Source organism: Lynx canadensis, chromosome C1, assembly GCF_007474595.2.
Source record: "Lynx canadensis isolate LIC74 chromosome C1, mLynCan4.pri.v2, whole genome shotgun sequence".
NCBI classification, from domain to species: domain Eukaryota; kingdom Metazoa; phylum Chordata; class Mammalia; order Carnivora; family Felidae; genus Lynx; species Lynx canadensis.
The window spans coordinates 176,749,484-176,775,569 of NC_044310.1; the positions used below are offsets into that span (position 1 = coordinate 176,749,484).

The window sequence follows — 26,086 nt, forward strand, 5'->3', positions numbered from 1 at the left end:
TGGGAAAACTGGACAGCTACATGCAAAAGAAAGAAACTGGACCACTTTCTTACAACATACCAGAAATAAGCTCAAAATGGATAAAGACCTAAATGTGAAACCTGAAACCATAAAACTCTGAGAAGAAAACACAGGCAGTAATTTGACACTGACAGTAGAAATATTTTTCTAAACAAAAAATTTTTTTTTGTATGTCTAAGGCAAGGGAAACAAAAGCGAAAATAAACTACTAAGAGTATGTACACACACACACACACACACACACACACACACACACACACACACGCTTTTGTGCAGCGAAGGAAACCATCAACAAAATGACAAAATGACCAGGCAACCTACTGAATGGGGAAAGATATCTGCAAATGATATGTCCAAAAAGGAATTGATATCCAAAATATATAAAGAACTTATACAACTCAACACAAAAACAATCTAATTAAAAAGAGGCAGAAGACATGAATGGACATTTTCCCAAAGACATATACATGGCCAACAAACACATGAAAAGCAATTCAGCATCACTAAGCATCAGGGAAATGTAAATCAAAACCACCACAAGATATCACCATATACCTGTCAGAATAGCCAGTATCAAAAAGACCAGAAACAACAAGTGTTGGTGAGGATGTGGAGAAAAAGGAACTCTTGTGAACTGTTGCTAGGAATGCAAACTGGTGCAGCCACTGGAGAAAACATTATGTAGGTTCCTCAAAAAATTAAAAATAGGATTACCATATGATCCAGTAATTCCACTACCAGGTATTTACCCAAAGAAAACAAAAACATTAATTTGAAAAGATACATGCATCCCTATGTTTATTGCAGCATTATTTACAATAGCCAAGATATGAAAGCCACCCAAGCATCCAACAACAGATGAATGAATAAAGAAGATATGGTGTGTATATACAATGGAGCATGACTCGGCCATAAAAAAGAACGAGATCTTGACTTTTACAACATGGATGGACCTAGTGTGTATAATGCTAAGCGAAGTAAATCAGAGAAAGACAAATACTGTATGATTTCACCAATATATGGAATTTAAGAAACAAAATAAATAAAGAAAAAAAGAAAAAGAAAAACAAAAACAAAACAGACTTAAATACAGAGAACTGGTGGTTGTCAGAGGGAGGCAGGTGGAGGAATGGATGAAATAGGGTAAAAAGGCCGTGTAAGGGGTCCTCCAGTTGTCTGTGCTTGTGCATACACACATAAATACACAAGAGGAGAAAAAAAGGGAAGAAAATTTCATTTGAAAAGCTCCACTGGTTCAGACATTTCATGAATTAGTAATTACAGATATTTCCTAAGACAGACATCATATTTAAAGAAAGAGTATACTGGCAATTTGACACACTCAGGGTTTGAACTCGAGTCCAACAACTCAGCAGAATTCCAGTTCCACCACCTCCTACATGATCGATCTTAATTTCCTCATTAGTAAAATGGATATAGTAACACTACCTACCTTATAAATGGTATGGCAATACACAATGTGCACCATGTCAGTCTATTTATACACACATTTCTCCAGAGAAGATACAAATGGCCAGCAAGTATATGAAAAGATGTTCAGTATCACTCATCATTAGAGAAACGTAAATCAAAAACCACAACGAGCTATCATGTCATAGCCATTAGGATGGTTACCATCAAGAAGACAGAAAATAATGAGTTGGCCAAGAGTAGAAAAATTGGAACCTTATGCACTGTTGGTGGGTGGTAATGTAAAATGGTGCAGCTGCTATGGAAAAGAGTATGGAGGTTCCTCAACAGTTAAAAACAGAATTACCATATAATGCAGCAATTCCACTCTGGGTATATATCCAAAAGAATTAAAAGGGTCTTGAAAAGATATTTGTACATCCATGTTCATAGCAGCATGTTCATAAGAGCCAAAAGGTAGAAGCAATCCAAATTAAATGTCCATCAACAGGATGAAGAAAATGTATTATATACGTACAATGGAATATTATTATTCAGCCTTAAAAAGGAAATTCTGGCACATGCTACAACATGTATGAACTTTGAAACATTATGCTAAGTGAAATAAGCCAGTCACAATAGGACAACTGCTGTATGATTCCACTTGTGTGAGGCATCCAGCATAGTCAAATTTACAGCAGCAGAGAGCAGAATAGTGGTTGCCAGAAACTGGAGGGAGGAGGAAATAGGGAGTTATTATTTAATGGGTATAAAGTTTCATTCAGTTTTATAAGATGAAAATGTTCTGGAGATTGGTTGTACAACAAGTGAATATACCTAACAAAAGTGAGGTATATACTTAAAAATAGTTAAGATGGTAAATTTTATGCTGTATGTATTTTACCGCAATTAAAACACACACACACACACACACACACACACACACACACACACCCCTACAGCATGTCAACTGGAGACTTTGGTTAAGGTTTCCCTAATGTTTAATAGCCCAAACAGCTTACATGGGTTGTTTGGCACGATGAACAACCTACACCCAAAGGGGGATTAAAGGAGATTGGAGGAATTCCAACCATAAGCATTTAAAAAAAAAAAAGTGTATTGGAACATTTGGAACATTGAAGGGAAATCTAAGAAAGGAAGTGAGAAGCCATAAAATAAGGTACTATGAAAATTGCATCAGTTGTAAAGAATTTACAAGTTACTCATATTTGTTCTTTTTTTAAAATCCATGTTATCCTACAGTGATTAGCAGTAAAAACTTTAAAAATCTAAACAAAGGATAAAAAAGCTTATGTTTTTATTTAATGATTAGCCAAGTATATTGAAAAGATTTTGTTCTTCCCCGTGACCAATCATGGAAAGGAACACATACACAGAATAGATGGTTGCAACTTGGAACTTAAATAGACCTATAGAAGGAAGACAGGAATCCCTGAAGAGCCCACAGGGATTAGGAGCAATCCTAGAAGCTTACTGACAAGTAAGCTTGTCACAAGTATTAGAATCTAATACTTGTCACAAGTATTAGAATCTTTTAAAAATTTTGTTCAAATTTTGATCTGCAAATCTTTCATGGAAGCACTGAAAACTATCTTCAGGGTTTTTTCTTGATGTATGCTTCTGGTTGAGATAATTAAAAGGAACCCTGTATCTAAGCTCTAACAGGGAAGCCTCAGTGGGGATTTTTTGATCCTCACACCATGTTATTCCCAGCAGATACTAGTATTGTGGAGCCACATTCATTCACCAGAGCTATAGGTCAACTGAAAAAAAATGAAAACCTATCCTCCCAATGGGAGTGCTTATGGTGATCCCAGCTGTCATGGCTGGCTTGCCTTTTTGAATACATAATCACCATACTGCCAGAGGTACAGAAGGAAAACTGAAAGAATATTTGAGTTCTATGCCTTGATTTTGGCTTAGGCTGGTGGTTTTCAAATGATATGTCTAGTTGCATATCTGTACTGCTTTAAAGTGACATCATTTAACTTATAAGGTAAGGTGCTACATGACTATTTTCAAATGAAATTGCTAAGTGCATACTTAATTGGGCCCCATTGCTGGGGGAAAAAACAAAAACAGGAATACTAGTTTCTATATTGCTCTGGAAACAAGAGAACCAGCTTAAAGTCAGAATCCTTGATATATAAAATGATTATTCACATTTATGCAAACATTCCTAAAAGTTAATGGTGATATTAATTTTTTGAATTAGGCTGGTCTACCTACTCTAATTTATGCCTATCCTTGAACGCTAACAGACTTGTAATTACTAAATAAGACCCTAGACTAACTTAAGATTTCCACCTTAAGAGTATAGTAATAATGCAGAAATATTTCCATCTTCACAAGTAAAACTTTAAATTTTTGTAAGTTTTCTGACAACTGAAACACTAAAATTATATGAAAAATACTATCAGATAAGGAAGAGCTAAAACACCTTTTCTTTATAGTTTAAGGAGGGGTGCCTGGGTGGCTCGGTCAGTTAAGCATCTGACTTCGGCTCGGGTCATGATCTCATGGTTTGTGGGTTGGAGCCCTGTGTCAGACTCTGTGTTGACAGCTTGAAGCCTGGAGCCTGCTTCAGATTCTGTGTTTCCCTGTCTCTTTGCCCCTCCCCAACTCACACTCTCTGTCTCTCAAAAATTAATAAACATCGAAAAACAATTTAAAAAAATAAAGTCTAAGCGGGGGGAAGAATTAAGATGGAGGAGAAAAAGTAGGGGGACCCTGGGCTTTCCTGGTCACTCAAACACAGATGTACCGAAGTCAGATCACTTGGAACACCCAGGAAATTAAACTGCGGAGTGGCAGAAGGATCTCTGTGGTTGGAGGGAGACAGTGTGGCAGGTGCATGGTGTGTGGAAGTGAACTGCAGGACGGAAAAACTGTGGTGCTGAGGAGGAGAAGGAACCCTTTCCATGGAGAGACAAAAGGGAGAGAATGATAGAGGGGTTGAGAGACTGCAGCACTGGGTCCACCAAGAGGAAAACCTCTCTGGACCATGGACTAGAGGAGCAAGAGGTACTGAGTGTCACAGTTTTTTGTTTTTTGGTTTTTTTTTTTTTTTTTTTTTTTTTTTTTTTGCAAACACCATGTGGAGCTCAAACTCTGAGGTTTTTAAGTGCGTGATTTTCTCTGGAGCAGACCTGTGGTGTGTGCTCCTGGGGAAGAGGGAGCTGGACCCAGAGTGCAAGCAAGGTGTAGGGATCCCCAAGGTCCATTGGGAAAGAACATTCCCCTTCCTGGAGTACTTCTGGAAGGTGCCAGCAAAACGCCTTTCATTGGTAGGGGACAGAGGTACACACAGAAAGCATATAACCTTGTTACTGCTTTTAGTGGTGCTACACCCCAGACCCCCACGCACCGCACAGGTGTGGAACTATTTTTCTCGGACAAAGGATGTCAGACACAGCATGGAGAGGCTCTACTCTGGGGTGGGGGGGGGTGGTCCATGCTGTGTCAAATCCCTTAAGATTTCGCATTTTAGATCCCAGCTGTGCACCAAAGAAAAAAAATGCAGGAAAACTGTTGCTCAGGGCCAGGTGACTGCCCTCACTATTCTGTGAAGGTTTCCTGAATAGCGGGGGGAGGGGGAGAAAAGACAGTAGGGTGGCACCATTTCCTGCCCCCCCCAACACCAACATGGTGGTACTTCAAAGAGCAACACAATAGTCCCCAGTGCAGGTGGGACCAGCTTACACTAAACCCCACTGCCCCCTGTGCCTGGCAACTGCTTATTTACTGGGGCAAGACTGACTCTGAGCCAAAGCATGCAGACCTCTCCTCCAGAAGACCAGCACAGTAAGCATCCCCGTGTACCAAGTGCACTGAAAATCAAATGCTTCAAAGCATCACCTGCAGTTCTGGTGGAAATAGAATCAGGCTTACTTTTTTTTTTCCTTTCTTCTTTTTTTCTTTTGGAATCAGGCTTATACATTTTTGTCTTTTACATTTCCTTTTCTCTCTTTTTTTTTTTTATCAGGATTTTTTTTCCTTTCTTTTTTTTCCATCCTTTTCCTTTGGAATCAGTATCATATTTTTTGACTCTGTTTTTTTTTTTTTTTTCTTTCATTCCTTTTCCTTCTCTCTCTTTTTTTTATCAGGCTTTTTTTCTTCCTTTTTTCCCCCCAGGCTTGTTTTAACAAACAAATTAAAGCACACTGAATTAAAGGTCCAACCCCCCACCCCCACCCCCAAGCAAGGAGGAGCTCTGCAGCTGACTGACCAGTGGGAAAGCACAGCCAATCTGCAACAGTACAGTATACACAGTTTACACCAGACACACTTCCTGAAGTGCCAGGCCCTGGACAGTGTATGACCCCCTTTTAATGTAGTAGCATTACTCTCATGTGCAGGAAACGTAACAAGCTTTCAAAACATGCAAAACACAAAAACTTAGCCAAAATGACAAGATGGAATTCTCCCCAAAAGAAAGGTCAAGAAGAAATCCTAGCCAGGGACTTGCTCAAAACAGACATAAGCAATATTATCTGAACAAGAATTTAGAACATCAGTCCTAAGACTACTAGCTGGGCTTGAAAAAGCATAGAAGACACCAGAAAAACCCTTGCTGCAGAGATCAAAGACCTAAAAACTAGTCAGGCTAAAATAAGTAATGTGATAACTGAGATGCAAAATCAACATGATAGAGTCACAATGAGGAATGAAGCAGCAGAGGAGAGAATAGGTGATATAGAAGATAAAATTATGTAAAATAATGAGGCTGAAAAGAAGGAAACAAAACTATTAGATCGTTAGGGAACTCTACAATTCCATCAAGCGAAACAATATAGGTATCATAGGAGTCTCCAAAGAAGAGGATTGGGAAAAAGGGGTAGAAGGCTTATTTGAACAAATTATAGCTGAGGATCTCCCTAACCTGGGGAAGGAAACAGGCACTCAAGCCCAAAAGGCACAGAGAATTCTCCTCAAGATCAACAAAAACAGGTCAACAGCACAACATATCATAGTGAAACTTGCAAAATACAAAGATAAAGAGAATTGTGAAAGCAGCCAGGGACAAAAGGTCCTTAACCTCCAATGGCAAACACATAAGGTTAGCAGCAGATCTATCCACTGAAACGTGGCAGGCCAGATGGCAGTGGCAGAAAATATTCAATGTACTGAATGGGAAAAATATGCAGCCAAGAATGCTTTATCCAGCAAGGCTGCCATTCAGAACAGAAGGAGAGACAGAGGTTCCCAGACAAAAACTAAAGGGGTTTGTGACCGTTAAACCAGCCCCGCAAGAAATTTTAAGGGGGACTCTTTGGGTACAGACAGAAACCTCCCCCAACCTCCAAAAACAAAACAAAACAAAACAAAACAACAACAACAACAAAGCATCAAAGACCAGAAAGGACCAGAAAATCACCAGAAACACCAACTCCACAGGTAACACAATGGCACTAAATTCACATCTTTCAATAATCACTCTGAATGTTAATGGACTAAATGCCCTAATCAAAAGACCTAAGGTTTCAGAATGAATAAAAAAACAAGATCCATCTATATGCAGCTTACAAGAGACTTATTTTAGACCTAAAGACACCTGCAGATTGAAAGTGAGGGGATGGAAAATCATCTATCATGCTAATGGACATCAAAAGAAAGCCAGCATAGCCATAATTAGACAAACTACATTTTATTTATTTATTTTTTTTCAACGTTTATTTATTTTTTTTGGGACAGAGAGAGACAGAGCATGAACGGGGGAGGGGCAGAGAGAGAGGGAGACACAGAATCGGAAACAGGCTCCAGGCTCCGAGCCATCAGCCCAGAGCCTGATGCGGGGCTCGAACTCACGGACCGCGAGATCGTGACCTGGCTGAAGTCGGACGCTTAACCGACTGCGCCACCCAGGCGCCCCAGACAAACTACATTTTAAAACAAAGATTGTAACAAGAGATGAATGAAGAAGGGCATTATATCATAATTAAGGGGTCTATCCATCAAGAGCAGCTAACAATTGTAACTATACCCACAATTTGAAAGCACTCAGATATATAAATCAATTAATAACAAACTCATTGATAATGACACAGTAATAGCAGGGGACTTTAACATCCCACTTACAACAAAGGGCAGATGACCTAAACAAGGAAGATCATCAACAAGAAAACAATGGCTTTGGTGTTGTTGTTTTTTTTTTATTACAATTTTTTTTTAATGCTTATTTATTTTTGAGAGAGAGAGAGAGAGAGAGAGCAAGCACACACACGCGAGCTGGGGAGGGGCAAAGACAGAGGGAGACACAGAATCCGGAGCAGGATCCAGGCTCTGAGCTGTCAGCACAGAGCCCAATGAGGGTCTCAAACTCCCGAACTGCGAGATCATAACCTGAGCCAACGTCAGATGCCCAACTGACTGAGCCACCCAGATGCCCAATGTAAACAATAGCTTTAAATGACACATTACACCAATGGGCTTAACAAACATATTCAGAACATTTCATCCTAAAGCAGCAGAATACACATTCTTCTCAAGTGCACATGGAACATTCTACAGAATAGATTACATACTGGGTCACAAATCAGCCCTCAACAAATATAAAAAGATCAAGATCATACCATGCAGATTTTCAAATCACAATGCAATGACTTGTAATTAAACACAAGAAAAAATTTGGAAAGCCCTCAAATACATGGAGGTTAAAGGGTATCCTACCAAAAAACGAATGGGTTACCAGGAAATTAAAGAATAAAAAAATAATGGAAGCAAACAGAAATGAAAATATGACAGTCCAAACTCTTTGGGATGTAGCAAAGGCAGTGCTAAGAGGAATGTATATTACAATTGAGGCTTATCTCAAGAAGCAAGAAAGATCCCAAATCTTGCACCTAAGCAAGAAAGGTGCCCAAAGATCTGGCACCTAAAGGAGCCAGAAAAGGATCATAGAAAGCCTAAAGCCAGCAGAAGGGAAATAATAAAGATTACAGCAGAAGTAAACAATCTAGAAACAGCAACAACAACAAAAACAGTAGAACAGATCAACAAAACCAAGAGCTGGTTCTTTAAAAGAATAAACAAAATTGATAAACCTTTAGCCAGATTTATCAAAAAGAGAAAGGATCCAAATAGATAAAATCACAAAGGAAAGAGGAGATATCACAATAAACATTACAGAAATACAAATTAAGAGAGAATACTATGAAAAATTATATGCCAGCAAACTGGGCAATCTGGAAGAAATGGACAAAATCCTAGAAACCTGCAAAGTACCAAAACTGAAAAAAGAAGAAATAGAAAATCTGAAGAGACCTGTAACCAGCAAAGAAATTCAATCAGTAATCAAAAATCTCCCAACAAATATAAAACCTCCTAGAGTCCTGGGCCAGATGGCTTCCCAGGGGAATTCTACCAGACATTTAAAGAAGATTTAATACCTATTCTCAAACTGTTCCAAAAAAATAGAAATGGAAGGAAAGCTTCCAAACTCATTCTATGAAGCCAGCATTACCTTGATTCCAAAACCAAAGACCCCACTGAAAAGAATTATAGGCCAATATCCCTGATAAACCTGGGTGCAAAAATTCTCAACAAGATACCAGCAAAGTGAATTCAACAGTACATTAAAAGAATTATTCACCATGATCAAGTAGGATTTATTCCTGGGCTGCAGGGCTGGTTCCATATTCACAAATCAGTCAATGTTATACACCACATTAATAAAAGAATAGATAAGAACCATATGATCCCGTTAATAGATGGAGAAAAAGCATCTGAAAAATACAGCATCCATTCTTAACAAAAACCCTCAACAAAGTAGGGACAGATGGAAAATACCTCAACATCATCAAGACCATATATGAAAGACACACAGCTAATATCTTCCTTAACAGGGAAAGACTGAGAGCATTTCCCTTATGGTTAGGAACAAAGCATTTCCCTTATGGTTAGGAACAAAATAAAGATGCCCACTCTCACCACTACTATTTAAGACTAGAAGTCTTAGCCTTAGCAGTCAGGCAACAAAAAGAAATAAAGGGCATACAAATTGGCAAGGAAAAAGTCAAACTTTCAGTATTTGCAGACGACACGATACTCTATGTGGAAAACCCAAAAGACTCCACCAAAGAATTGCTACAACTAATGCATGAATTCAGCAAAGTCGCAGAATATAAAAACAACGTTCAGAAATCTGGTGCATTTCGAACAATAACGAAGCAGCAGAAAAAGATATCAAGGAATTGATTCCATTTATAATCGCACCAAAAACAATAAGATACCTAGGAATAAACCTAATTAAAGAGGTAAAAGATCTGTATTCTGAAAACTACAGAAGACATGAAAGAAGTTGAAGAGGACACAATGAAATGGAAAAACATTCCTTGCTCATGGATTGGAAGAACAAACATTGTTGAAATGTCTATACTGCCCAAAGCAATCTACACACTTAATGGAATCCCTATCAAAATATCACCAGCATTCTTCGCAGAGCTAAAACAATCCTAAAATTTGTACAGAACCACAACAGACCCCAAATAGCCAAAGCAATCCTGAAAAAGAAAAACAAAACTGGAGGAATCACAAGTCTGGATTTCAAGCTCTATTACAAAGCTGAGGTCATCAAGACAGTATGGTATTGGCACAAAAACAGACATATAGACCAATGGAACAGAATAGACAACCCAGAAATTGACCCACAACTATATGGTCAACAAATCTTTGACAAAGCAGGAAAGACTATCCAATGGAAACAAGGTCTCAACAAATGGTGTTGGGAAAACTGGATGGCAACATGCAGAAAAATTGGAACACTTTCTTACACCAGACACATTCAAAATGTATGAAAGAGCTAAATGTGAGACAGGAAGCCATCAAAATCCTACAGTAGAACACAGGTAGCAACCTCTTTAACCTCTGCTAGAGCAACTTTTTAGTGCACATGTTGCCAAAGGCAAGGGAAACAAAAGCAAACATGAACTACTGGGACCTCATCAAGATCTTCTCTGCACAGGGGCGCCTGGGTGGCGCAGTCGGTTAAGCGTCCGACTTCAGCCAGGTCACGATCTCGCGGTCCGGGAGTTTGAGCCCCGCGTCAGGCTCTGGGCTGATGGCTCAGAGCCTGGAGCCTGTTTCTGATTCTGTGTCTCCCTCTCTCTCTGCCCCTCCCCTGTTCATGCTCTGTCTCTCTCTGTCCCAAAAAAATAAACGTTGAAAAAAAAATTTTTAAAAAAAGATCTTCTCTGCACAGAGAAGGAGACAATCAACAAAACTCAAAGACAGCCTACACAATGGGAAAAGATATTTGTAAATGACATATATGATAAAGGGTTAGTATCCAAAATCTATAAAGAACTTATCAAATTCAACACCCAAAAAACAACCAACCAGTAAAGAAATGGGCAGACGTCATGAATAGACATTTTTCCAAAGAAGATATCCAGATGGCCAACAGACACATGAAAAGATCCTGAACATCACTCAGTATCAGGGAAATACAAATCAAAACCACAATGAGATACCACCTGGCACCTGTCAGAGTGGCTAAAATTAACACAAGAGACAACAGGTGTTAGTAAGGATGCAGTGAAAGAGGAACCCTCTTGCACTGTTGATGGGAACACAAACTGGTGCAGCCACTCTGGAGAACAGTATGGAGGTTCCTCAAATAGTTAAAAATAGAATTACCCTATGATCCAGCAATTGCACTAGGTATTTACCTGAAGGATACAAAAATACAGATTGAAAGGGGTACATGCACCCTGATGTTTATAGCAGCATTATCAACAATAGCCAAACTATGGAGAGAGCCCACATGTCCATCAACTGATGAGTGGATAAAAAAGATGTGGTGTATACACACACACACACACACACACACACACACACACACAGGAGTATCAGGCATCAAAAAGAATGAAATCTTGCCATTTGTAATGACATGAATGGAGCTAGAATGTATTATACTAAGCAAACTAAGTCAATCAGCAAAGTCAAATACCATAATTTCATTCATATGTGGAATTTAAGAAACAAAACAGGTGAATATATGGGAAGACAGGGAGGAGAAAAGAGGGAATCAAATCATAAGAGACTCTTAACGATAGAGAACAAACAGAGTTGATGGAGGGAGGGAGGTGGGTGGGAGATGGGCCAGATGGGTGATGGGTACTAAGGACAGCACTTGTGATGAGCACTGGGTGTTATAAGTAAGTAATGAATTACTGAATTCTATTCCTGAAACCAATATTGCACTGTATATTAACTAAGATTTGAATTAGAAAAAAGAAAAAGAAAGTATAAGGAAACACTTTTTTTCTTTCCTTTATGTAGAAGTCTGAAATATTCCAAGTTTCATAATTATATTGTAGTTCCAAGCACATCAGTATCCAGTGTGCACTCCTTTATACAAAAACAGCTTTTCTTCTGCTGTTACCTGTTGAGTCACCTTGTAGAAAGATCAAAGTGTGCCTAACACTGACGAACACGGCTTAAAATTCAGCTATGGCTATGGATGGGGCCTCTTACTAGTTTGAAAAGGATCATTTTTTTTTTATTTTTATCACTGTTGCTTAGAAAGACCATATATTGATCTGCTGCATATTAAATAGAATATATAGATTAAAGGCACAAATTGCAATATATTATAAGAAGACTATTCTCCAATGACCCAGCCTTTCTAATAAAAATGTCCTTAAATGTTTCTCCCCAGGACAAGGAGGACTACAGGGAGATGAAGCATGCTTACTGAAGTCTCTGTTACAGTCACAGGACCTAAAAACAGCTCAGCTTTGCTATAAACATCCAGCAGGTAGACAAGACACTTGGGTATAGATAAAGGTTTTGTGAAATTGCTTTCTGAGGCTCAAATGAGCTCAGGAAAAAAACAAAAAACTGTGCAGTGTCACCACCATGGAGCTCTGAGGCCCTTCAAGGAGGTTTCCCTATCACAAAATCCACCACACTCAGAGCAGAAATGATCCATATATTACCTTCAACTGTTCTAAGGCAAAAGATGAACCATCTTGCTGTAAATTTTCAATAATCTGTTCCACAGTATTGGCTGAGAAGCAACTATAAAAAAGGAAACACATGATTTCACCAATCTGCAAGCAATTTCTTCTTTCCAAAATAGCAATGAATATAAACACAGGCTTTCCCCAAACTGCATTTCAATAATGAAAAAATTTCCAAGATACTTTACAGGATGATGAAATAAAACACTGCTTCTCTGGGTGTTTGCAGTCTGCTTTCATTAATTCAACACAAAGCCAAATTTTTCTTTTTTTGCTTTCTTGCTCTATTATATGTAAATAAATATTGTAACTGTGAAAAACTGATGCTTCTAAAATTAGAGGTAGATGTCTTATTTTCCAGTAATTTTCCTCCTCTTATGTTCCTTAAGCCAATCTGTCAATCTCTCAAATCACTGCACAAAAAAATTCTTGGCTGATCAGCTTCATAAGAACTCTGTAAAAAATGACTTTACAAAAATAAAAGATAATTCAATTGTTATTTTCTAGCCTCTTTCCCATTAAAAAAAGATGTTTTGCACTAAAATGAATCAGCATGATAAAGTATATGGATTTAATCCCTCTGAAAGAGTAAGCAAGAAGCTACTTTAAAAAGTGAAAATAAAAGCACTATGCTATCTAATCTCAGAATTCAGTGCATTTCCAAACACAATGTAATAATGTTAGCAAATTCAATTTAATACAGTCCTTCCAAAAGAACAAATATACTAAGACCTCTCTTTAAGTACCTGTTTATTTTGTCCATGTGTTCCTCAAGTATAAAAGACTTGTCTTGATCAATCTTGGACTGTTTGGGGAAAAAAAAATCTCATAATTAACTTGAAGTAACCCAAATCTTCTAAAAATCCTTTAAAATGTCATCAAATTTAATAATACACTTTGAGTCAAATTATCACTTTCAGTCAAATTATATCCAACAAGCTCATAAATAACTGAAAATCCAGACTGTATTTTTCCAGAGTAGGCCTTAAAAGTGTGAAAGGCAAAATATGTTCTTGTATTTTTATGTAGAATTCATTATATATGCTACATCATTAAAATATGTCAATGAATTAAGCATTTTAAGGGACCTGAGAAATCATCCTGTCCAAATTTCCATTTGGTATGGAAATTCCTACAACATGACTGTTATCTCTGTAGCGCTGACCTCCAGGGACAGAAAACAGTACCTCAGGAAGGAACTCACAAATGATTGAACAATTAGGATTTTTTTTTTTTTTTATTCTGGACCAAACTAGTCCTTTCCTGTTTATAGTGCTAGTTAATCCTACTTCCACCTCTCTTCTCACACAGAACAGTTTTGTGTTCCCTCACAAACCAGGTCCAGTCCTTCTACATTAGCTACAGGTATGACTGGGTCATAGCAAAGTATAGCAGGGCTCCACATATCCTTGTTTGTTCTGGGTACAACACTTTTACTAATAAGACTAAGCCTGAGTTAGTTTTCAGGCAGTTCTATTATGCTGCTATTTTTTTTTAAACCAGTCCCATTGTAGGCTACATTTCTCCCGTGCTATACTTTATAAATTTGGTACTTTGGATGGAAATTCAAAATTTTCACTTATCTCTATTGTGATCCTGTGATTTAAAATAAGAAATACAAGGGCAACCAGCTGGCTCAGTCAGTAGAGCATGTGACTCTTTTGATTTTGGAGTTGTGGGTTTGAGCCCTAGCTTGGAGGTAGAGATTACTTAAAAATAAAATCTCAAAAAAATATAAAAAATACATATTTAGTCTTTGCCCATATATTTGTTCTTTGTTGCTGGCTCTTAGCTCCCCCAAACCTTGGAATTTCTCTAAACAGGGCATCGTTTTGTAGTATTTGGTCTTTTGTCCTGGGTTCCTAAAATAAAGGTGAAATGGGTCTTTTGTTATTCATAACAAGCCCCTTCTGAACACACTAGAGTTCAAGTTAATGAGGGGACTTTTGGAAAAGAAAGGGCTGACTTCCAGGGAAACCAACCAGTGATTAGAGGGTGAGACTGAAAGTCCCTCCCCCACACTAGTACCACCTCCCCACTTCCCTCCATCTCCAGTGAGGGGAAAGAGGTTGTGGACTGAGTTCAGTCACCAATGGCCAATAGTTTAATCAACAGTGACTACGTAATAAAGCCTCCATAAAAATCCAACAGGATGGAGAGCTTCCAGGTTAATGAACACATCTCCAAGTGGGCAGAGTGGTACACCCCAACCTCACTGGGACAGAAGCTCCTGGGCTTGAGACCCTTCTAAGACCTTGCCCTGTGTACCATTTACTGGACTATTCATTCATATCTTTTACTGTATCCTTTATAATAAACCAAAAACACTGTTTCCCTGAGTTCTATGAGAAATTCTGGCAAATTATCAAACCCAAGGAAGGGGTCATGAGAACCCCAATTTATGGCCAACCAGTCAGAAGTGACAAGTTGGGACTTGTGACTGGCATCTGAAATGGGGTCGGTTTTGTGGGACTGAGACATTAGGGTGTGGTATCTGATACTAACTCCAGGTAGACAGCATTAGGATTAAAACTGACTACTGGACATCCATCTGGTGTTGCAGAGAATTGCTTGATGTGTGCACACACATTTGGTGTCAAAAGTGTTATGAGTGTGGTAGTAGTGGGAGAGTAAAGGAAAACACAGGGAGTGATTTTTTAATCCATATTCTTTCACCTAACTTTTTTCTTAGTTTCAAGTCAATTTGATCAAAATGCTGTCAACAGTCTCATCCAATTCACTGAGAAAAATTCTAAAAAACTGAAAAAGGCCAACATGACTTTATTTATAGACTAATACCCTCAAATTTAACAGAACTGTTTGATAAGGCCCTTCAACTCCCACACACTATAATTCATGCTATATTTACCCAACATGAGAGACTGTCAAATGCTTTGACAAAAATCTGGTGAAATCCTCATGTGTTCTGTGTTCAGTCATAGCACTGAACATTCAGGGGCTCTGTGAATCCATATTCATGTTCTTGAGTTCTGGATAAAATTCTTATACTATTTTTCTAAAGATTTCCTCCCCTCTCACTTCTCTGTTATGAATTCCTAATAATAAGATACTAGACCTCCTGGAATAATACCTCTAATCTTCCTTTCTCTTCATTTTCCATGTTATTAACCTTTCTGTCTTGTTACAGTTTTCTTCCACCTTCAATTTTAATCTAATCTGTTGTGGGGTTTTTCCCTTTTGTTAATCACACTTCTCTTTTATTCTTTGACTACTTTATTTTATTGCTTTTATTTTTAATTTTTATTTTTGAGAGAGAGAGAGACAGAGCATGAGTGGGGGAGCGGCAGAGAGTGGGAGACAAAGAATCTGAAGCAGGCCCCAGGCTCTGAGCTGTCAGCACAGAGCCTAATGTGGGGCTCGAACTCTCAAACCACAAGATCATGACCTGCTCAACCAACTGAGACACCCAGATGTCCCTGAATACTTTACTTTATAACTTCTGTTCTTATTTCACAGATGAAATATTTTCCTCTTATCAGAACCATAAAAGTTTTAACAGTTATAGTTTTTCTTCCTTTCCTTCCTCCCTCTTTCTCTTTCTCCTCCCTGCATTGTCTGCTTGTTTCAAGTGCCTTCTTTGTTTTTACACTTAGCATAAAAAATTTTAGTGTGAAGTATTACAATTAAATAGCTTTATGTGTAAAGTCAATCGTAGTTATAGGATTATCAATTGTCTGAAGCATTACAGATATCAGGCAAAGACCTGGATGTTTCCTGGAGGCGGAGGGGGGGGGGGGGGGGGGGGACAGTCCTCAAGTGGCAACATCTATAGTTTTTTTTCTTTTTCTTCAAATGTACTGCTTGGAAGTGGGATGGTGCCATTGACCGAATGTTTGTGTCACCCCAAAATTCATGCTGAAACTTTAATCCCCAAAGTGATGGTATTTGGAGATGGTGCCTTTGGGAGATAATTAGGTCAAGAGGGTGGAGCCCTCATGATGGGATTAGCATCCTTATAAGAAGAGACCTGAGAGAGTTCACTTTGCTGTGTAAGGACACAGCAAGAAGGAGGTCATCTGCAAACCAGGAAGAGTGTCCTCACCAAGAATTTAACTGACACCAAATCTTTGGAATTTCCAGCCTCCAGAACTGTGAGAAATAAGTTTCTATTGTTTAAGCCATCAAACTTAATGGTGTTTTTATTATAGCTGCCCAAACTAAGATAGAGGATATTTAATAGTCTGGAAGCTAACTAGAAGAAGAGGCTAGGGGTATTCCTACTCACTATGTTATGCTTTTTTTTTTTTTTTTTTTTTTTTTTTTTTTTGGAAGAACCTGCTCCTTTCCCTCAGTCAGCAAGGTCTGTTTGATTTGATCTAAGGAGTAAATTTCCACTCTTCAGTCAGGCTATGAAAGGTTAGTTGCAGCTACAGGAGGAAGACTTCTGGAGGCCTAACTGCTCCTTATAAAAATTTGAAGGGATCCTCTTGTTTTTTCTGTCCATCTCCACACCCCAGTCTTCAGAGGACCCTGGTACCTTACAGAGCATACACAGCAAGAACTGGCTTGCTTCTTACTGCCTTCCCCCACTGAAAGATAAGACTTCAGTGTTCTCAAATCTAAAGTAGCTGCCCCCTAGGGGCACCTGGGTGGCTCAGTCAGTTAAGCCTCCAACTTCGGCTCAGGTCATGATCTTGCGGTTCGTGAGTTCAAGCCCCGCATCGGGCTCTGTCCTGACAGCTCAGAGCCTGGAGCCTGTTTCAGATTCTGTGTCTCCCTCTCTCTCTGCCCCTCCCCCGTCCACGTTCTCTGTCTCAAAAATAAATAAATGTTAAATAAATAAATAAATAAATTTAAAGTAGCTGCCCTCATCCTTCTGCTTTCAGCCTTCCAAAATATTGACATCTCATGCCTGCCACTTTCTCCTTTTCTGTTCTTTGTGGATTTGCACCTTTTTTATTCCTTCATTACAATTAAGTGGGGTTTTAGAAGGGAGCATGTATTCAACCCATCAAGTTTAATAAAAAGTCATATAACATTTTTAGAGAGTTTTGGCTCTTAAAAGAAAGTTAAATAACATAAGTAAGGAATTACAAGTGACACTGCAATATATTTTATTATTATATTTAGATATGTACCAGAGTTTCACTTTAGCAGCTCAACAGGGTCAACACTGAACCATCCATTACAGACATGTCACAGTGTACTGTAAAAAGCCCTTGCAAGGGCCAATCACAAGGTTATGCACTGATATTCACCAGCAATGAGAAGATAAGCTGTGCAGTTGTGCAGCAAAGAAGTCGTCTTCTCAGATGACTATCCTAACAATTGTGAAGCAGTGATCCTTCCATCAAGCTTTAAAGAAAATTAATCTCAGCATATTTATATCCACCAACTGCTAATTGTTCAATCACTCCCTCTTCCCCATGAATTAAAATCTGAAGTTAGAATACTGAAAGATTACCTTTGTATGGTAAGCTTCTAAGACATCCGCAATATTTTCTTTTGAAGGTGATTTTAGGGCTATCAAATCTTCTTCTAACATGCCCAACTAAAAGAGGGAAAAAAAAAAAAAACACTTGAAACCCAAAAGAAACAGACTTTTTTTTTTTTTTTAGAAACCTTATATTCTTTTTAAAAATACTTGTCTTAAAATTATGATGTGCTCTCTTCAGCTGAATCAGTGAAGGAAACTTTCTCTGAAGTTGAATGCACACACATTCCCACACAGCACATACCTTGCAAGGAATTGGATAAAGATGGAAGAAAATAAAGAGGAGAAAGAGAGACATTCATCTTTGTTTCTCTCTGGCTATTAGACACTTGAAATGTAGTATTGCAACCAAAGATCTGAATTACAAATTTTAACTAAAATTGCCACATGTGACTAATGGCTACTATAGTCAATGCACAGCTATACCATACAGCCACACTTAACTCTCCATCTATATCCCTCACATACCTGTTCTAAGCTCAACAAATGGGACTTTTTATTGTTTCCAAAACATACCAAATGCTTTCCTGCCCATGAGCTTGCTCATTACATATTTTCTCTATCCAGAATGCCTTTCCTGACAAAACTCATCTTAAGGCTTAGCTGAACTGCAACCTCTGTGGGAAAACTTCCAGTCCCTTCTTATAAGTAAGTTTTCCCTCCTTTCAATCCACTGAGTATTTTCTCTGTATGACAGAGAAGGGAATAGGTTGTGCACTAGCACTGTCTCCCATCCTTAACTAAATTCCGCTCTATTCAAGATTGTCCCTCCAGAAGAGATAATGGACTCCTATGTTTGCTTCCTATTACACCTAAAGAGAAGAATGGGACCGCCCCCTACTCAATGTGACTGTGGATGCCCAAAACATGGAGAAAGATCTGAAACTTCAAGCAAATGTGATAGAAGGCCCTCCTAACAGTGTACAGGAAACAATTTTCAACTTTGTGTACTTTATATATTTTTTTCTTAATGTTTATTTATTTTTGAGAGAGACAGAGACAGAATGCGAGTGGGTTAGGGGCAGAGAGAGAGGGAGACACAGAATCCGAAGCGCACTCCAGGCTCTGAGCTGTCAGCACAGAGCCCGATGCAGGGCTCAAACTCACGGACCGCGAGATCATGACCTGAGCCAAAGTTGGACACTCAACTGACTGAGCCACCCAGATGCCCCTGTACTTTGTACTTTTTTATAATATTCCTTCTCCTATCCCAAAACATCTCCTTCAAGATCAGATATTCATTTAGAGACCTATGTGCATCCTGGAAAGCTAAGTTCACCCCATAGTTCCAGAAATGGAACACATTAATGGAGCACATTAGCAAGGTGGGCTAGTTGATACAGGCTAACCCACTTTCGGGTTCAAGGGTGATATAAGCCAGTTCAATGAGAGTGAGCTAAGCCAGTTGAAGCAGAGTAAATCCCAAATCTCTTACTGGGAATTCTGAGGCAAAACCACATTGAATTGGATTTTCTCTTACATTTACCACAAAGAGATTTAACTACTATGGTAGAAACTGCCATCCCCATTTGGAAATGAGAAAACTGGGTGATAAAGAAGCTAAATTCAACCTAGGATTTAAACTCAAGCTGTCTGTCTGCAGTTCTTTGCCACTATGCTATACTGTGCTAAGAAAATTGGCCACATTGTTAAAAAGAAGAGACAGATAAGCAACATGTGTCCCTTGCAACAGATACCCTTTAGAAAAGTTTTTAAGACTATTTTGCAAATGGAACCCTTAAATGCACTGGTAAGGAAACTCACAATTGAGAAAACCTTTCAAAAATGTTTTTATAAAAGCCTATCTTTTTATATATAAATTTAAATCTTTATATATTAGGTTTTCTTAAAGAAGGTGTGGAGTTTTTTTGACCAAAGTGTAAATATTCATTAAAAATTAGGCACTGACGGTGTCAGACAAAACAGCCCTGAATCCAGATATAATTCTCTCCATTTTGCACATAAGGAAACATGATTGGAGAGCTTAAATACTGTCTCAAAGGTCACACAGCTTTAAGCGGCAGATCCTGGATTCAGACCCATGTCTAACCAAAAGCCTGTGATCTCAACCACTCATAATGCCTCCATGTACAATAGGAATTATTCTAACAACACAAAATGCAATCATCCAAGCAATTACCTTTTCAGAATCCACAAAATGTGTCGCAATTCCTGCTGCATACACATCTCTTCCTTTCAGTCTGAATCCTGTTAATGCAAGGAAGTAACCAAGTTTTCCTTGAAGTCGTGGCAAGAAATAACCTCCACCCACATCAGGGAAGAGTCCTGTAATAAAATAATGGAAAGAGATATCGACTCAAATGAAAAAAAAAGAATGTAACTCTTTGAGATCAGATGGCCATCTCTCTCCGGAATTTGAATCTATACTAAAAATATTACTAAACTAAGTACTATCCAATGCAATCAAAATCACAAAAGACTTGCTATTAAATTGTGCTAACTTGAGGTTTTTTTCAAAATTTTCACATCTTACTGCCATACAAGTCAAAGTATTTGACAGCATAATTTTCTATATATAAGTAGTACTCAATAAATACTACCTAAAGTTTCCGATTTTTGATCATCTCTGAAACAGTAAAAACCGAAAGAATACTTTCTTTCCAAATGATAAGCAAAGAAAAAATATGCATAATCCAATATTATGTGAAAATTCATTATCATTTAAGTCATAGTCTATTCCATTAGTCAATGATATAATATTCAAGATATTTAAAGTGATGCCATAACCTTTAGTCCTACGAAGAACAAGTTTACACCTAACAAAATCACTTGCATTAACTCTTTTCTTAGCCATCTTTTTTTAATTCCCTTATTAAAAATTCCTTATTAAAAATGACTGAAAGTAGCATATGCAAATATTTGCCAGTACTTTTTGGTATTTAAGAGCTCCTTAAATAACTGTGACCCTCTTGTTTTATAATCCACGTATCTATTCTAAGATTGCTTCATTTATTCAAGTTGAGACTAGAACACAGGCATTCAAATTCTTCCCAATTCTACTTGACAAAAAAGTTCTTTGACTTGAAAGAATTACCATTCTACTCTAAATATCTCTTAGCATCTCAAATAAAAAAGGTCTAAAAGGGAATTCATGAGTTCCCCCAACTGCCATCATCTCCCTTCCAATATCACTCACCTCAATAAAGCAAGCACACAGCCATCCAGCCTGGACACCTTCTTCTCATAACCACCCCTTTAGCACCCACCAGTGACTATGACCTATTGATTCCTCCTCCAGAAAGTTCTCCCTACAATGAATGGCCAGAGTGATTTTTTTTTAATTTTTTAATGTTTATTTATTTTTGAGAGAGAGAGAGAGAGAGAGAGAGAGCGAGCAAGCAGGGAAGGGGCAGAGAGATAGGGAGACACAGAATCTGACACAGGCTCCAGGCTCTGAGCTGTCAGCACAGAGCCTGATGTGGGGCCCGAACCCACAACTGTGAGATCATGACCTGAGCTGAAGTCAGATGCCCAACTAACACCCAGGCACCCCACCAGAGTGATCTTTTTAATTACACAAATCTTGATCATGTTTTGCCTTCTACTGCTTAAAACTCTTCCGTAACTCTTCCAGAAAGTCTATCCCTCTTAGATTAAAACTAACACTTTCAAAGTCTTCAAGGCCCCCAACCGCTTTTTCAAATACATCTCTTACTATACTCACTCACTACATTCCAGCCACTCTGTTCTTCTTTCAGTTCCCCAACATTCTATACTCTACATACATTCTACACCATATACGACCTTCCCCACAGCCTCAGCAGCACTCTTCACAAGTGAAAAAATACTTTGTCCTGAAGTACTTTCCTCTGCTCCAGGGTAACACATTCTCTCTTTTTGCCCCTACCTCAGTGGCTGCTTCTTTCCATCCCCTACTGCCGGGTCCACTTCCCTTGCTTGACCTCTACATGCTGCTATGCCTAGGCTTGACCTTAGGCTATCCCTACCTCCCTACACACATATTTCCTCAGCACTTTTGGCTCTAGATAACATCTGTATGCTCTTAAGTCCCTGTTATGGACTGAACTGTGTCCCCCACAAAATTTTTAAACTGAAGACTTGACCCCCCCCCCCACCATGTGACAATTTGGATATAGGCCCTCTAAAAAGATAAAGTTAAATGAGGTTATAATGCTAGGCCCTAATCCAGTACAACTGATCTTTATAAGAAGAAGACAACAGCACTAGAAGCACAGACACACAGGAAAGGCCATGTGAGGACACAGCAAGAAGGCAGCTATCCAGAAGCCAAGGAGAGAAGCCTCAGGTGAAACCAAACCTTCCAATACCTTGGTCTTAGACTTCCAGCCTCCAGAACTGTGAAAAGTAAATGTTGTTTACATCACCAGTCTGTAGTATTGTTACTGCAGCCCTAACAGACCAATACGCTTCCAAATCTATATATCTAACTTATGCCTTTTCCCTTGAATAGGAAACTCTTTAGATCTGCATTCTAGACATAAGCACATGGATAATAAGCACCTCAAATATAACATGGAAAAAACACAATATGATTCCCAAAACCCTCTAACTACAAGGCTCCTTCCCTAATCAGCCTCATCCATCCAGCCACACAAGCTAAACACCTTGGAATTATTCCTGATTCATCACATGAGTAAGCCAGTTCACTCCAAAACATTTTTCAAATCTATTTTATTCCAACATATAGTTCCATACTACCCCAAGCCAAAATCACCCTCTTCTAGACCTGTGCTATCCAAAAGAATTTTCTGTGATGATGAAAATGTTCTATAATCTATGCTATCCAATATGGTAGGCACTAGACAGAATGTGGCTATTAAACACTTGAAATGTGGCTGGTGTGACTAATGAACTAAATTTATTTTAATTTAATTTATATTTAAATAGCCATATGCGGCCAGTAGCTATAATATTATACAGCATAGCTCTAGATTAATATAATGACCTCCTAACAAGTCTCCTTGCTACGGCTCTTGTAACCCTATAAACCATTATCCTTAAAGTAGAATGATGGTATTAAAATGTAAATCAGACAAAGGGAGTTATGGTGGAGAAGTGGAGTGACCGGGATTTTCCTCATCCCTCCATCACAGCTGTACTAAGGTCAGATCACTTGGAACACCCAGGAAGTGGATCTGCAGAGTGGCAGAAGGATCTCCACAGTTGGAGGGAGACAGCTTGGCAGGATTGAGGTGCCTGTATGTGAATTGGGGGAGATAAAATGGCAGAGGCACAGAAGGGAGGGAAACCCTTTATGCAAAGACAAAAGGGAGAGAGAAGGGGGTTGGAAAAGTCAGCACTGAGGAAGGAATGGAAGAAAGACTAATTGTTAACAATTATGGTTCAGATAAGAAGAAAATATTTCATCTGTGAAATAAGAACAGTGGTTATAAAGTAAAGTAGTCAGGGGCACCTGGGTGGCTCAGTCGGTTGAGTGTCCAACTTCAGCTCAGGTCATGATCTCACCATTCCCGAGTTCAAGCTCTGTGTTGGGCTCTTTGCTAACAGCTCAGAGCCTGAAGCCTGCTTCAGATTCTGTGTCTCCCTCCCTCTCTGCCCCTCTCCTACCCATGCTCTCTCTCTCAAAAATAAACATTAAAAAAATTTTTTTAATGTCAAGAATCCAATAAAAAAAATACAAGACATTGGGGTGCCTGGGTAACTCAAATGGTTAAGCAGTCGACTCTTGGTTTTGGTCCAAGTCATGATCTCACAGTTCATGAGTTTGAGTCCCAAATAGGGCTCCACTTGGGATTCTCTCTCTCCCCCTCTCTCTGCCCCTCCCCTGGCATGCACGTGTGCTTTCTCTCTCTCTCTCAATATAAATAAACTTAAAGAAAATTGCAAGGCATTTAAAAAAGCAGGAAAATACTCCCAATAATGAGGTGATAAAACAATCAAAATTGACACAGAATTGACATAATAAACATAAGAATTAGCAAACAAGAACATTAACACAGAATAAGTATATCTTATAGGTTCAAAAAGTTAAGTAGAAACAGAAGATATAAAAAAGACATAAATGATACTTACAGAGATAAAAACCAAGATGAATGTATAAATAGAAAAATATCTGAATGGGAATTAAAGCAAATTACACTTAGTAAAAGATTAGTGAACTTGAAGACACAGGAATAGAAACTATTTAAATGAAAAAATGAAAAGCTTTCAAAGTAAACAATACGTTAATGAGTTTAATATAAGTTTAAATGGAGTTCCTGTAAAGGGAGTGGGGGAAAGAAAAATACTTGAAGAAATAATGTCAACTTTGGAAAATTCAACAAAAACTATAAATCTAAGCTCAAGAAACACAAGCATAAGATGAAAAATACACCACAGCACATTATAATCATTTAGCCCCAAACAAATGATAAGTAGAAAATCTTAAGAGCAGCCAGAGATAATAAAAGCACACTTACAGAGGAACAAAGATGAGGAAAGCAGATTTCTCATGGGAAACATAAACAAGACAGCAATGCAACAACATCTTTAAAGTACTGAAATTTAAAAATCAGAATAGAATACAATTGTATCCCAGGAGTCAAATCGCTGGCTTCAGCTTTCACCTTAGGAGATTAGAGAAAGAAGAGATGAAACCCAAAGGAGTAAAAGAAAGAAAATAGAATAAGATCAGAAAACAAGAAAATAGAAAATGAAATAAAAAAGATGATTTCTGAGACCAATAAATAAACCTCTAATTAGAATGATCAGAAAAAAAATGAGAAGACACAAATTACTAATATCAAGCACTATAAAGTCTACAAAATACTAAAAAGGTAAGGGAATGTTATAAAAAACTTTATGCTCATAAACTGGACAAATTCCTTACAAGATCCACTGTACTAAAGCTTTTGCAAGAAATAGATAATCTGAATAGCCCTACATCTATTAAATACTTTGAAACTGCAGTCAAAAATCTTCTCACAGAGAAAAATTCAGGCCTCAATGACTTCACTGATGAATTCTACCAAAGATAGAAAAAAATTACACTAATTCTACATAAACTCTTTGAGAAAATGAGGCCAGCATTACCCTCATACCAAAACAAAACAAGGACATTACACGAAAATCACAGACCAATGTCTTTCATGAACAGAGATGTAAAAATTCCAAATAAAATTTTAGTATACCAAACCTAAAAACGTATAAAAAGTATAACACATCATATCAGACTGAGATTTATCCTAGTGATGCAGGGTTAATGAAAAACCAATCAAAGTAATTCACCACTAACAAACTAAAAAGGAAAAATCAATAATCATCTCAATTAATGCAGAAAAAGTTTTGGCTTTAGAGATCCAAAATCCATTCCTAATAAAAACCCTCAGCAATTTAGGAATTGCTGATAAAGGACACCTGATAAAGGGCACCTAATGAAAAACTTATACCTAACCTCCTACTTGAAGGACTGGATGTTTTCCCTAAGACCAAGAACAAGGCAGGAATACCCACACTCAACACGTCTATTCAACATTGTATTGGAGGTTCTATACAGTGCAAAAAACAAATAAGTAAATAAATACTATCCAGATTGGAAAGGAAAATGTAAAACTGACTTTATTTGTAAATGGTATAATTATTTATACAAAAAATCTAATACAGGGGCGCCTGGGTGGCTCAGTCGGTTAAGCAGCTGACTTCAGCTCAGGTCATGATTTCGTGGTCCGTGAGTTCGAGCCCCGCGTTGGGCTCTGTGCTGACAGCTCACAGCCTGGAGCCTGTTTCAGATTCTGTGTCTCCCTCTCTCTGACCCTCCCCTGTTCATGCTCTGTCTCTGTCTCAAAAATAAATAAACGTTAAAAAAAATTTTTTTAAAAATCTAATACAGCCTACAAAAAAAAATTCTACTAGAAATAATGAGTTTAGCAAGTTTGCAGAACACAAAGTCAGTATAGAATCAATTGTATTTCAGATGGCAGTTCAAGATGGTGGCTTAGGAAGAGCCTGAATTTGCCTTCTTCCACAGACATACCAGATCTAAATCTAAATATAGAGCAATTCTTGCAGAAAAAGAACCGAGAACTGATTGAACAGCTTCTGCACAAAAAATGATAGGGGGAACCACATACATAAGAGTAGGAGAGACAGAGACATAGTAACCACAGGAACACCACTCCCAATGTGATAACTTGACGAACGAAGGGATGTCACGGAGGGGCCCCTGCATAGACTCGCCAATACTGGGCACAGCAAAACAAAACAAAACAATACA

At 38.2% G+C, this 26,086-nt stretch overlaps 1 protein-coding gene across 3 annotated transcripts in view; it reads right to left on the reverse strand.

The window, feature by feature from the left end:
• HIBCH (3-hydroxyisobutyryl-CoA hydrolase) overlaps positions 1-26,086 on the reverse strand; it is a 111,612-nt gene that overhangs the window by 10,369 nt on the left and 75,157 nt on the right. For all 3 annotated transcript variants that reach the window (XM_030328121.1, XM_030328120.1, XM_030328119.1), the window contains 4 exons: positions 20,012-20,157; positions 17,842-17,928; positions 13,163-13,221; positions 12,393-12,474 (listed from right to left, as the gene is read on the reverse strand). In XM_030328121.1, the coding sequence (XP_030183981.1) occupies positions 12,393-12,474; positions 13,163-13,221; positions 17,842-17,928; positions 20,012-20,157 (374 nt within the window). The remainder of the gene's footprint in view (positions 1-12,392; positions 12,475-13,162; positions 13,222-17,841; positions 17,929-20,011; positions 20,158-26,086) is intronic.